The following is a 14,522-nucleotide window of genomic DNA, read 5'->3' as shown; positions in this document are numbered from 1 at the left end:
GGCAGATTCTTTACCAGCTGAGCTACCAGGGAAGCCCCAAATGTACTTCAAAAATGTCATTAAATATTCAGATTTTACCTGAGTAAGATCATCACAGCATAGATCATCTTTTTCTTCAGTATTTTGCATGGGGTGCTTTTTGTGTTGAACTTTCATATGCTAACTATATGTACAGTTATCTAGTATTTTCTCCAATGTAAGACTTTTAATATATTAAAAGACAGTTTTCATTGGTTTTGATATTACACTGGCATTTCATATTTGACCCCTTTTGTTTTTCAGAAAACTCACAGCAATATATATTGAAAAAAAGATTTTCCATTCTATATGTGTGCTGTTTGTTTTAATCTGACCAATTTAGAAAATGTGAATATCTTTCAAGCAATCACTATATTTGTGTGTCACATATATTATTCTTTATCTGAAAGGTATAATAATTAGAGGATTATTACTGTCCTTGTGAAGTGAATTAGGGTCTTTTAATTTCTTTTTTCTTTCTTGTGACTCTATTTATTTCTTAACTAGTGTGACAAATGTCGCTTAAAATAACAATTGTACTATTACTGGTGAAAAATGTGCTGGTAGTGGCAGCGCTGGTAATAGAAAAATGTCACAGAGCACTCATTTTCCTCTTGATTTAGTGCAGTGGTGGCTACAGAAAAAGTTGTAATAAAAGGAATAATGGAATTGCTAATATTATAGAAGAGTGGAATTTTGCTTTGATTTATTGAAAAGATAACACACTAATAAGCATCTATTTAATAACTGTTCACAAAACATAATTGTTAGGCTTCAAATTATTCTTTCACTATAAGCTAATCAAGATTTTAGAAACAATTCAAATTAATGGAAAAATACACTTTGCAAAATTAATGGTTACTTAGATTTAATAATAGTTTGAAAATGGCAGAAAATAAAAGCATGCAAAGAAACTAAATATCTGTATAATATCAAACAAATTTCAAGCTGTTTCAATAGCCATTACTCAAAAAATTGATTAAGATCGTGCATATTATGATTATCAGAAAATTATCATGTACTACTGAGCTGGAAACACAAAATGAACCGTGATTCCTAATAGGATTTTATTATCTGTGTCATTAACGTTACCAATAATCCAAATTCATTATGTTTGCAGCATTTGGGTAGAAAAACACATGATATAAGTGTGCCCCCAAGTGGCTATAGGCTAGTTTGTAAAAATGTAGAAAAATACCTAAATGTTTTAAATGAGGGCCTTAGCTGGTTATATTCTCCAGTAAATCTCCTATAGATTTTACAAATATTTTGTTTTTAGTAGATACACATTAATCAACCCTCCTACATGTGGTGTGGCACTGTGAAAACACATTAAGTCAACAGAAAAGATTATTTTTTTCCCTCGTATACATAGTGTTTGATTATGTTAAGCCTGAGTAATTCTCTGTCAAGTATTTTAAAATACCTTTTGTGTTTAAAAATAGGATATTGGATTAAGTAAGAAAATGTGTATTAGGACAGGCTCATGGCCTATAAAAGTAGTGAGCCTAGTTTTGTGATATACATGAAAACTGTTAATTGTTTATAAGTGTTGTTAATCAGCAGGATATTGGATATCTATAAGGTATGTTGTAGATTCCACAGAATTTGAAACCCCCTTTCCATAGACCTTCTTCATAGACTTGCCAACTCTTGTATTTTGACACAAAGATATTACCCAGTTAATACTCTTCTTCATTTAACTCTCCAGTCACTAGTTCCAAGATGCAAAAACTTATTTGTTGATCAGTTCATGCTTTTGGAAGAATTCTGCAAGAATTAGTTATTAGTGGCCCTCTTAGATGTAAGCCCACACCTAGATTTCTGAGGCAGTGCAGTGTGTCTACAACTGGACATATGTTAGACAATTATGAGTTGGGGGTATTAAAAGTCTAAGACAAGCAGGATTATAAAACATTCTGAGCCAGGAAGAAAAGTCTCAAATAACAGAAAAGGAAAATATCATTATAATCACATTTGAATTTTTGAGTGACAAATACTACTTCCTTGAGATGTTATGAAAGCAAAAACACTAACTATACAGTTAAAAGATTGAATTTTCAGTTGAAATAGAAGTTTTGAGTCTAATCAATTAAACTTTTCTAGTCTCAAGGTCAGTTTCTTCTAGCTGAAGTATAACTTCACATGTTTCCCATTCTGTTACTTTGTTTAACCTCAAAGTCTTTTTATCCACTCTGACCTTTTTTTTTAATTGAAAAATTTAAAAAGTAAAATCATAAATAGACTCAGTTTTAAGGTGTACAATCATTGAAGAAATAATAGACATTTATATTTCCCTACTAAAAATTTCTCTTAATTAAATGACTTAGCATAGTATTTGTTTTTGATTGTGAAGAAAAGTTTTTTTTAATTTAATTATAGAATTAGAAGGAATCGAACAGTTTTTAAAAAGATAATCACAACTGACCTCTAATTTTAGTTTGGTAAGTTTAACATATATTTTTAAAGTTCTCAGAACAAGGATTCATAAATAAATGATGTCTATTAATTTTTTGCTAAGATCAAAATGAGTTATATATTTTTAAAAGACCATTTCTGACCTTACCCTTTCTACCTATGTTATCTAAAATAGGAACTCTAAGCATAAGTCAAAGTCAAAATCTAAATTATAATAGTAATACTATTTCAAAAAATTACTTTCTGAAACAGTCTCTTCACACTGATAAACAGATTAAAGTAGAACAGGAGAACAAAAAGACAAAGTAGTGAATAAAATGATAGTATTTGTAATCTTAATTTAAAATCTCAAAGCATTGTATAGCTCCTAGTAAAATGTGGACCTGTTTAATAGATAATGGTTTTCAGCCAGAAAAATTTATTGAGTGCCTGAACTAAATGACTTCTGTGCATTGTTTGTCCTTGTTATCTTAGGCTCCTTAATAACTTGTATTTTGCAAAGAAATTTCAAATTAATTGTTCTTAATATAACATTTTTATTCGATCGTATTTATTGATAACTCCTTGTGTTTTTGAAAATAAAGCCAGGAATGTTCTTGTCAAGGTTACTCACTGAATGGGGGTCATTCTTACGTGCTTAGGTTGGAAATGTGTTATAGAACAGTGAGGCGGTGACACTGAGACAGGGCTACCTAAATCCACCAGAACTACCTATTGGCAATTGCTTAACTTATATTCCTTTCATCTCATCTAATTATCTAATTAGCTCTCTTTTCAGAGTAGTTATAGATCTTATGCACTGATCTCTTATTTGACCTATATATCACCTTCTACAAGTGGATAAGTTAAATAATATCAGACGTGTTTTAAAAATATATGTTGTAAGTGATGCACACTTTAAAAAAGAAAAAGAAAAGTCATCTTTTCTGTTCATAAACAATGATTTTGTTGGTAATGCACCAAATAATCTTTTAAAGAGTAGGCTTTGACCACTAGCATACCATATAACATTAGAAAGGAGCATATGCCACAAGCAAGAAGCTCAATGTTTCTCTTCTAAAAAATCTCCTAATTATTTACTCTTACTTCCTACTTCTTATTCACAAAGCTAAAACACACTAGTGCTAAGATATTGAATTATTTTTTTTTCTCTTTCGATCACGATGTATTGTCCTCAAACCATTCATCGTAATAACGCTCCGCGCTGCTCTGACATACAATGGGGGAAAGGCGTACTCCACTGAGGGTGACTCCAGCCTGAGCAGTCTTACACTGTCTTGATCAGACATGGTCCCCAGTTTTCAGTTGGATTGGTACAAAAATACGTAATTGAAGTCCTCAATTCTAAAGGTAAATTCACCATTAATACTTTTTCTTCCTATGGAAAAGTAGCAGATAAAATTGTATGCATTTTAATTTCCATCAACAGGTACGTGTATAGTGAACATTTCATTTGCACTGGTTGAAAAGGAGTAATTGACCAATAAAACGCCACATGTATTATCTCTGAATGTTTCTATGGTATAGGCACAGATATATTATCAGCAAAAATGAATGCCTCTCAAACTCTGGCCAATGGAAATGATATAGAATGCATTGTTTTTTCCCCCATTGTTCTATGATTTTAAAATAGGCCACAATGCAGAATTTACTTCCAAGAAAATTCAGTGTCACTGATACGTACAGTAAGAGTGCTACCAAAATGTATCAGTTTTCAGAACTGAAGGCATCAGACACCCCAAATCCTTGCTACCTCAAATAAATCAAAGCTTACCAAAGAAAGGTGACAACACATTAAAATGTTTGTGTGAGAAATTCTGCCTTACAACACTAGTTATACAAGTTAGTATCTATTAAAACTAAATGCATCACACGGCACCTTTTATGTCTTGAAAAGTGTGCATGAGCAAGAGTGGAAGAGAAAAAGCATTAATTAGAAAAGCCCACAGTCTTTCAGATTCTCTTTGATTATTATATCTGTAACTGCATCAAACACAAACTTGACATTTTGAGTATCTGTGGCACAGGTCATGTGGGAGTAAATTTCCTTATCTTCTTTTTTTAAATTCAGGTCTAGAAACTGGTTCTTGATGTAATTCCCTGCATCTTCAAATGTATTTGGACCTTGTTAAAAAGAAAAGTTAAAGAAGTAAACCATAATTGCATTTAAAAAGCATACATGTATAGATAATCTTTTAGAATTTTACTTTGTGTGCTGTTTGATGTGCTCAGAATTGAAAAATCAAAATGGCAATGGTTAATTATCAGGGATTTATATAACATCTACTTTGTGTTGGAAACTATGCTTATCCCACTGGGGATTTCAAGTGGTTAAAATGTAACCTCTGCATGAAAACATCAAAATATAGTACAACTACTAACATATTTGGGGCTTCCCTGGTGGCTCAGTAAGAAAGAACCCACCCACCAATACAGAAGACATGGGTTCGATCCCTGGGTTGACAAGATCCCCTAGAGAAGAAAATGGCAACCCACTCCAGAATTCTTGCCTGGGAATTCCCAAGGACAGAGGAGATCGGCAGGCTACAGTTCATGCGGTCGTAAAAGTGTCAGACATAACAGAGTGACTAAACAACAGCAACAACTAATGTATTTGTATAACAAAGTGAGTGAGAAAGCCTAGATGTATGTCAAAGACTATGCTGTGTGCATGTGTGTTAATATGAACTAAAGGAAAGAATGGAAATTGAAGATGAATGGAATACATAATGAGGTAGTATTTGAGCTGGACTTTGAGGGTAGGTAGGAGAGAGAAAAAAAAATTGTGTGAGTGAGAGCGAAAAAGTGATAGGCATGTACTCTAAGATTCCAGCTATATGACATTCTTGGGAGGGCAAAAGTATAGTAATAGTAAAAATAGTGGTTGTCAGGGTTGGAGGTAAGGAAAAGTACCTGAATAGGTAGATCACAGGGAGTTTTAGAGTACTGACACTATTCTGTGTGACACTAGGATGCTGGGTACCTGACATGCGTTTGGTATTACCCATCAGACTGTGTGACACAGTTTACTCTGATGTAAAATATCATCATGGACTTTGGTTAATAATGTATCAATATCTGCGCACCAGTTGTAACAAAACAAATGTATGACACCAAGTCAAGGTGTTAATAATAGAGCAAAGGATGGGCGCTGACCAGAGAGGAAATATATGAAAGCTCTCTATTTTCTGTTCACTTTTTCTATCAACTAAAAATTGCTCTAAGAAATAAAGATTATAACTTATTGGAACACATAAAGTGCTTAATTATGATTCTATATTTACTTTGTCACATTCAATACAACATACATGTAATTAAACTTAATTACATGACAAATGTATAAGCATATAATTAATATTTATAAATAAGAAAAAAGGTATAAGCAGTCATTATACATTAGCCTAAGTAGCTATTTTGACAGAGTGCCACAATCCTAGCATATCTGGGCTACCCACATATCTAGGTGGTAAACTAGGTTTATATTTATGCTTGAGATAAGTCGCTCAGTCGTGTCCAATTATTTGCGACCCCATGGACTGTAAACTGTCAGGTTCCTCTGTCCTTGGGGATTCTCCAGGCAAGAATACTGGAGTGGGTTTCCATGTCCTCTTCCATGGGGTCTTCCCAATCCAGGGATTGAACCCAGGTCTCTTGCATTGCAGGCGGATTCTTTACCAACTAAGCCACAAGGGAAGTCCATATTTATGTTTAAACCATACATATCTCCATCTAACACAGTTTCATTAACAACAGAGCATATAACTATTTACCAAAAAAAAAAAAAAAAAGTAGTCTCCAAAAGAAATACAACCCTTCTAGAGAACCTGACATTTATAGTCAATGGCAAACAGGGTCAATACTAAAACTCTTGGAGGTAGGAAAATGAAAAAAAGCTGTCACTATTCTCAAATTGATTCAAGATCTTCCTCTGGAAACTTAATTCTGACTTTGAAGAGTCACTGAGATCTAGTACAGCATTACAAGGTTTCATTGGGAAATATCTAAAAAATGCCAATTCGAAGTAAAATTTATACTCTTATGATAATGTTTAAGATAATATAGTTTGCAATGTCATTTGATACATTATATGGAGTCTCAGCCCTGTTTGGTCTAACCAACTCCCGTTTACTCATTAGAGCTTTGCTTTAATGCAGGCAGTGTAGAAAGGGTTTCCTCTTTTATTTGTAAAATTCTTTCCAATGTGGATCATACACATGACTCAAAAAGTATCATAAGCCTCAAACCTTCTAAATATTATACATCAAGGTTCAGATAGAAAAGTGTATCTCTATACAAGAATTTACTACTTTGGAATTAAAGGAAAAGAATCTTACCAGTATACTCTGGAAAGCAGATACTAAGATGCACTTTGGTAACTTTTTCTTGAAAGAGATCTTTTTTATTGAGAAACAGGACAATGGAGGTGGTGGCAAAGTACTTGTGATTACAGATGCTGTTGAACAGGTGAAGGCTTTCATGCATTCTGTTCTGTTAGATATAAAAGATGAAAATGTGTACGATTGTTGTTTGCAAGATATTAATGGTGGGAATTACGAACAAGGATCTAGAAATAACATCTGTCTTTGGAAGTTCTTAATTGAGTTGGGAAATGTGGTAGTCATATTGGAAATCACAAATGCTTATTTTTTACCTCACTCTTGTCTTCCTTTTAGACTTACCACTTCTTCATCTTCCACCAGAACCATGTCATAGGCACTGAGTGCAGCACAAAATATAATGCACGTAACTCCTTCAAAGCAGTGAATCCATTTCTTTCTTTCAGATCTCTGTCCACCTACATCAAACATTCTTTAAAAAAGTAAGGATAACAGAAAAATGAATCTTACAAATGTCCTCCAAAATTTACATTAAGATGAACGTTTGGCATTATAAATGAATGCTCTCATATGCTTAAAGGTAGTCTTTTAATTTTTATTGATTATGAAGTAAGACTTATTTGGGCACCTTGCAGCTCAAGGACTACAGAAGAGGAGAACTTTTATTTATTTTTTGGTTTTCATGCTGGTATTCCACGTGGCGCTAGTGGTAAAGAACCTGCCTGACAATGCTGGAGATGTAAGAGGCGTGTGTTTGACCCCTGGGTTGGAAAGATCCCCTGGAGGAGGGAATGACAACCCATTCCAGCATTCTTGCCTGGAGAATCCCCTTGGACAGAGGAGCCTGAAGGACTACAGTCCATAGGGTCGCAGAGAGACAGACTGAGGTGACTTAGCATGTATTTACACAGGGTAGAGTAAAATAATTCATATACTGACTTTGAGCAACTGGGAAATTTACAGCAGTTTGAAGTTTTAGTAAGATACGTGTTGGCGTTAGAGATTTTGATCAAAGACTATCTGTATTCTTAAATTACTAGAGCCCAGAGAAGATTGAAAGTTGTCATGGTTCTGATGCTACAAGTCTTGTTTGTTCACTGAGCTCCTCCTACATTCATTCATTCATTCATTTGAACAATTATCATATGCCTACTATGTACTTGACACTGTGCTAAGCCTACTGACACAAAGATAAAAAGATACAGTCACTGTCTTCAATGGGCTTGCTGTCTTGTAAAGAGAAAAATAAATTATAATATTTTGTAATAAATATTCTAATTTGTTGTTGTTGTTCAGTCACTAAGTCATGTCTAACTCTTTGTGACTCCATAGACTGCAGCATGCCAGGCTCCCCTGTCCTTCACTGTCTCTCAGAGTTTGCTCAGATTCATGTCCATAGAATGTAACATAGATGGTAAATTCTAACATAGAAAGTAAAATATGAGCCCAGAGGAATATTTAAGTCACCCTGAGTGATCATGAAACTTAAAAGGAGATATTTGAAAATTTGGCCCTCCCTCTGGTTTTGTATTTTGGTAAAAAGCACCTGTGTGGACAGAGAAACTCAATGAAGAAGCTAGGAATCCTTTGTAACCCCCCTCTTTCCCTTATCCTCCATATAGTGCACATGTGAAATGCAGTTTCTAATTCATCAACTTCTTTGAAACTCCTCTCTTGTACAAGCCACCAGTTTCTCACCAGGGACACTATAGAAATGCTCTAATTGGTCTCCCTGTTTCTAAAAGCTCTAAAAACAAATTCTCACAGCACTCAGAATTTTCTCCTACTGTAAATCTTACTATATCACTTTCCTGCTTACAATTTTTCAAAGGCTTCTTTGCCCCTTAGTGTATGCTCAGTCACTCCAGTCGAGTCTGACTCTGTGACCCTGTGGACAGTAACCCACCAGACTCTTTTGCCTATAGGACTTTCCTGACAAGAATACTAAACTGGGTTGCCATGCCCTCCTCCAGGGAATCTTCTGACCCAGGGATTGAATCCACATCTCCTGGATTTCCTGAATTGCAGGCGAATTCTTTACTCCTGAGCCACCAGGGAAGCCCTTAGCATCAAACACAAACTTTTTCTGACGACCTCTCAGGTTCTAGCTGTTTTTGTTCATTCCTACTTTTGCAAGCTTAGTTCCTACCATTCTTCTTTTCAATGCAATCCAATCACAATGCTATCATTAGTTCCTTTAATATAAATCTAACTTTTTGCTATCTTAGGACTTTTGCATAGTCCATCTCCCTTCCAGGCAACATGGTTCAGTTCTTCCTTCCATAAGACTTTTTTTTTTTCCCTCAATATTCGGGTCTTAATATCAATATCGAGACTTTGCAGATAGCTACCTAGAGCATCCTTTGTAAATTGGTAAATCTTTCCGTTGCCCATTTACTTTCTGTTGTATCACTCCATTTCTTTTATAGTAATTGTCACAATCAATAGCTGTGATTTATTTTTTCATATGTTTAGTAGTTATCATCTCCCTAATAGAATAGTGGTCTCATGAGGGCAGGGACCTTATCTACATTGGAGGTGGTTACATTCCCCGTGCCAGGCACTGTGACTGTAATGTAATAAACATGCAATAAATATTTGCAAATAAATGAATAGTTTCCATGTTAACGAAATGGAGGGAGGATTTTTACCCAAAGTGCATGTCGAAGTCATCAAGGCATGAGAGAACATGGCATGCTTGGGGCAAATAATTATATTTTGGAGAATGTGAAGATTAGGGTAAAATATTGAAATTTATGGCCTGAGTCAGCAAATATTTATTGAGCATTTATTACATTCTAAGTGTCAGAGTTTCAGTCTTGAGAATCTTCTGATCTGGTTGTGGTGGTAGTAGTTGTGTGTGTATGTATGTGTGTGAAATGGAGTGATCAGAAACTGCAGAGACGATAGTGTGTAAGAAGAATGTTCCAGATAGAGGCAATAAGAGCAAAAACAAGAGCAAGGGATTTGAGCACGCAGGAGTAAGCCTGAGGTGTTAGACCAGAAATAGATTTTCTGTCTTTTCTATTACATGAGATCAGTTTTTATATTGTGGTCAATGGTAATCCATAGGTGATTTTGAACTAGGGAATTAACATTTGCTTGTGTGCTTATTGGTAGGTCACTTTGATCTGAGTTCAAATCTGAAGACAGATTTGATGAGGAAGAGACTCGAGGCAAAGGAAAAATTACAGGGCTTTCATAATAGCTTGATTCCAAGATATTAAATATTCAATACCAGGGAACACCCACTTGTACAGATATTTCAAAGGTAATAACTATAACGGAGTATTAAACATCAGTCAGCTGACTTATTGAAGATAATCAGAAGTACCACACATTGTATTTCTCTAGTGCTTAATATTTCAACATATTAAACCAGTAAAGAATAGATGTATAGAACTAAAATTCCTCAAATATGTGTGAACCAATGCAAAATCACTCCATTTAGTAGTATATTGAAAGAGAAGTTGCTCATATTATTGAATATGATGTTTAGGAGTTCGATAGTTGTGTGGTTTAGAAATTTAAATTTGGTGTCAATAAGACTGTTATGGGGTTCCCTGGTAGCTCAGCTAGTAAAGAATCCACCTGCAATGCAGGAGACCTGGTTTGATCTCCCTTCTCCCCTGGAGAAGGATACGGCTACCCACTCTAGTATTCTGGCCCGGAGAATTCCAGGCCAGACTGGAATTATACATGGACTGTATAGTCCACGGGATCACAAAGAGTTGGACACGACTGAGGGGCTTTCAGTTTCACTTTCAAAGACTATTGTAAGTGCTGCTAATTATCAAACCCTCTACAGTTTCAGACTTGCAATATAAATGGAGGAAGAGGACAGTTTTGACTTAAAAGTTTTGTTTTGACTTTATATGTAAAAATTAGCCAACAAATTTAACTTTTAAAACTTGGTAAGCATTCTTATAGAAGCAAGGATGATAAATATGCATTCAGACTTTTAACCTTTTAGTCAACAATTATTTAAACTTCACCATAAAGTTATTAGATACAACTATCTCTCTAAGCAACTTGCCCAAGGCTCATGAATCCAGTTGATATTAGAGGCTGCTGTGTAGCAGGTGCCATGTTAGGTTCTCCTGTGTGTGATAGTTATGTTGTGAATGTTAAGCTTTGTTGTGAAGTTCATTAGGTCTACTTCCTTAGACTACAGGTTGTAACAAGTACATCTATCTACTGTTAGCTGTCAAATCCTCACCAAGTAGAGTAGAAGCATATTTGTTGTAGAGCCTTCTTTCCCCAGGTCAGAAAATAGCTTTTTGTGTTGTCAAACAGATAACTGTGCAAAACTTTAAAACTTTCCCCTTCCCAAGGGTTGTGTTGCATTCTTTTAATGGACCATCTGGTTATCCCCTGACTTTGATCATTTATCTTCTCTGAACTCTGCTATTGATATTAACACTTACGTGTGAAAAGTAGCTATTCTCCTTTTCAGTCAAATATTTAGTTGATAAGAGGTATAAGTTATGTAAATAATCCTTAGCCCACTGTTCTCTCAGTATATCTTACAGCCTCCCAAGGAAGGGAGGACAAAGATTACTCAGTCTTAAGGTTTTATTCCTGTTGATAAAATGGCTTCTGAAAAATCTTAGATTGCATGCTAATAATCCTCTCATTTTATGACTCACTTGATAAAGTTTTTTTTTTCCCCTATGCAGAGTGATGGTAGAGACACAGGTCCAGGGAGCACTGACCTTTTCTCTAATGCCATCTGCTATTACTGAACTGAAATACTCATTGGCAAAGCAGATCAATGGCTGGAGTTTTGCTTTTATATTCATTCTCTTGAATATTACATTTTACTTTGCTGCTGTTGTAGTAATTTATTTTTTACATGTCTTTTTATGTTTATCTCCTCCTCTAAATTTTAATTTGGGCTTACTTTAGAGAAGGGAATGGCTACCCATTCCAGTGTTCTTGCCTGGAGAATTTCATGGACAGAGACCCTGGTGGGCTATACTACATGGGGTTGCAAAGAGTCAGACATGACTGAGCAGATAACACTAAAGCATTATAATCATTGAAAAAAATGTGGAGATTCCCAAAGTGGAGCATGTAAGAAATATAAATACACACTTCGTCATCACTATTCTGAGAAAAACAATAATAGAAATCAGAGGACAACCTGTATATTTGCTAACTGAATATCTGGATTGGTTAAATATACTGGGACAATAAATGAGGTGAATGGATATGTGATGTGGCTTGAATATCCTTAATTGCCTGAATAGTTGATAACTAGAGCTTTAATGACTTTAAATGGAACTTTCAGTTTTCATTTTGAAAAGTTCTTTTTTCTTTTTTTTTTGATTGCTTGATTGACTTAATACATGTATCCTTAAGTCTGATATTTAAGTAAGGATTCTTAAATATTAAAATGTGTTTAACTTAAATGTGTTTAATTAAAAATGTGTTTAATTAAAATGTGCCTGACATGTATGATGTAACTAAAAATTCACAGGTCAGGCTTTTAAGCAAAAATTGAGCATCAATTATTTGTTAAACTGCCCATGGTATTAATATAGGGCAAGCCATCACAGTTTTATGGCTTTATATTAAACAGTTGACTAAACAGTTGAGTTTTATAGCCCATTTTAAACAGTTGGAAAAGCTACTGAATTTTACTAATTTATGTTAAACAATTGGCTAAATATGGAAGAGGGCATGGCAACCCACTCCAGTATTCTTGCATGGAGAATCCCATGGATAGAGATGGGCTACAATTCATAGGATTGCAAAGAGTTGGACATGACTGAAGGGACTTGAACACACAAATATTTAACCACATAAGGTTATTCATACTTCATATTAGAATAGGTTATTATGAAATAATAGGCCCTTTGTTTACTGTCAAAGCCATTGCATAGTCTAGGACAGCTAAAAATAACGCTATTGCAGCTAATTTTTTGTAAGATGTCTTTGCTCATCCTATAAGCATGTGACTGTCTCGGAAAAATAACAATTTCTGACATCCTTTATGTATTTGACCACAGAAAAATAAGATCTAATATGAGTAGAAATTTATTTTAAGCTCTTGTGTCAAATGGGATGTATTCAACTTATTTGACTATATCAGAATTGGTATAACTTTTTTTTTTTTTTGAGTGACTTCAGTTTTATTGATTTCTTTTTTTTTTTTTTTTTTTTTTTTATTAGTTGGAGGCCAATCACTTCACAACATTTCAGTGGGTTTTGTCATACATTGATATGAATCAGCCATGGATTTACACGTATTTTAAAATTTTATCTTTTTATTGAAGTATAGTTGACATACAAAATTATATTATTTCATGTTACAACCTAGTGATTTGACATTTATATATGGTATAAATTGATCCCTACAAGAAATCTAGGTGTAAGGTCCTAGGGCGGCTGCCTGTGTCAGGGCCAACAGGTGTGTTTGTGTCACCACTGCACAGTCTGAGCAAAAGAGCTTCACTGAGTCTTTCCCTGGTGTCCAGTTCTGAAAATAAATTAGGGCAGATGCTTGCAGATAGAAACAATATGCACCACGGTCATTCTAAATCTCTTAACTGCTTGTTATTAAAAAACAGAATCAAAAGGATTAACCACCATAAGGTAGCCTGGGGTCTCTAAACTCCTTTAATTGTTAATATCATTATATATTTTCTACTAAATTTGTGTGTAACTTAAAATGCCTACAGAAGAGCTCTCTGATTATTGAATAAAATAACGCTTAAAGTCATAAAAGTAAATTCTATCATGAGAATAAGTTCGACATCATGTTTTATAACTTATAATTTTGATAACATTAACCATGAACATACCTGTAACAAAGGTATAGTTATACATAATTTAATGCTCTGTGAGATCTAATAGAGAATAACAAACCTAAGTTGGTCTACAATTGCTTGGTAGACAACCAGACTCACTCCTAAGCTAAGATGTCTCATATTCCCACAGAAATGAACACAGTGGGCATGATTTAACTTCAAATTCAAAACAATTATAATTTGTTTTGAATCATAGATTGGGTAAACATTGTTGAATATAGTTACATTACAATTACAAAATCTAAAGCTCTACATTGTAATAGTTGTTGACCTCTTTTCCCTAGCTTCCATATAGTTTTATCTCCTTTCAATTATTTTAATCATAGAGTAACAGGAAGAAAGGACTTCTCTATAACTGATAACTCATGATCTGTAAGTTCTTTGCCCTGAGGAATTATTTTATAATAATAAAAGGGTTCACATTTGCATTGCATTTTCTACTTACATAGTAACTTCTGTAAAGAGAATTAATTTTACCAGTTTGACAGTTGAAGGTTCTGGTTTGGTAAAAAAACTCCAAGGTAATTTGCATTAAATTAGGTGATACATGAAGATGATACAGTGCATTGATAGAGAGAATTTTCTCATTTTGATGTTCCTGTTTAAAATTCTACAGTCTTGAATTTAATATGTAAATTAACTTTAGCTTTAAAAGTTTTAGGATGATTTATGCTATGTGAATACAAATCAGTGCTAATGTAAGTACCTAAGCACTTACTGAAATGAAGTTGGAAGGTACCTTATTTTTATACTCCCTATTTTAAAATACTATGAAATTTTACTCTGCGAATGTCTGTGTACTTTTGGATAATCCTATTTAGTACTTCAAAAAAAAAAGTGATTTAGCTGTGAGAATTTATTAAGGTATTAGTTATCTCAATTGCTGTGACTATTTAAATGATTTGAAATTTTTTAAATGATTTAAAATAGTTCC

At 34.1% G+C, this 14,522-nt stretch overlaps 1 protein-coding gene across 1 annotated transcript in view; it reads right to left on the bottom strand.

Moving 5' to 3' along the window:
* Window positions 1-4,361: 4,361 nt before the first annotated feature.
* GNAT3 (G protein subunit alpha transducin 3) overlaps window positions 4,362-14,522 on the bottom strand; it is a 56,059-nt gene continuing 45,898 nt past the window's right edge. Inside the window, exons 6-8 of the mRNA XM_061166335.1 lie at window positions 7,116-7,245; window positions 6,771-6,924; window positions 4,362-4,560 (exon numbers count right to left, since the gene is read on the bottom strand). Coding sequence (XP_061022318.1) covers window positions 4,370-4,560; window positions 6,771-6,924; window positions 7,116-7,245 — 475 coding nt within the window. The 3' untranslated portion in view covers window positions 4,362-4,369. The remainder of the gene's footprint in view (window positions 4,561-6,770; window positions 6,925-7,115; window positions 7,246-14,522) is intronic.

Source organism: Dama dama, chromosome 18 (genome assembly GCF_033118175.1).
Source record: "Dama dama isolate Ldn47 chromosome 18, ASM3311817v1, whole genome shotgun sequence".
In the NCBI taxonomy this organism is placed as follows: Eukaryota; Metazoa; Chordata; class Mammalia; order Artiodactyla; family Cervidae; genus Dama; species Dama dama.
The sequence above is the reverse complement of the archived record's forward strand: the minus strand, read 5'-3'. Positions and strand labels throughout refer to the sequence as shown.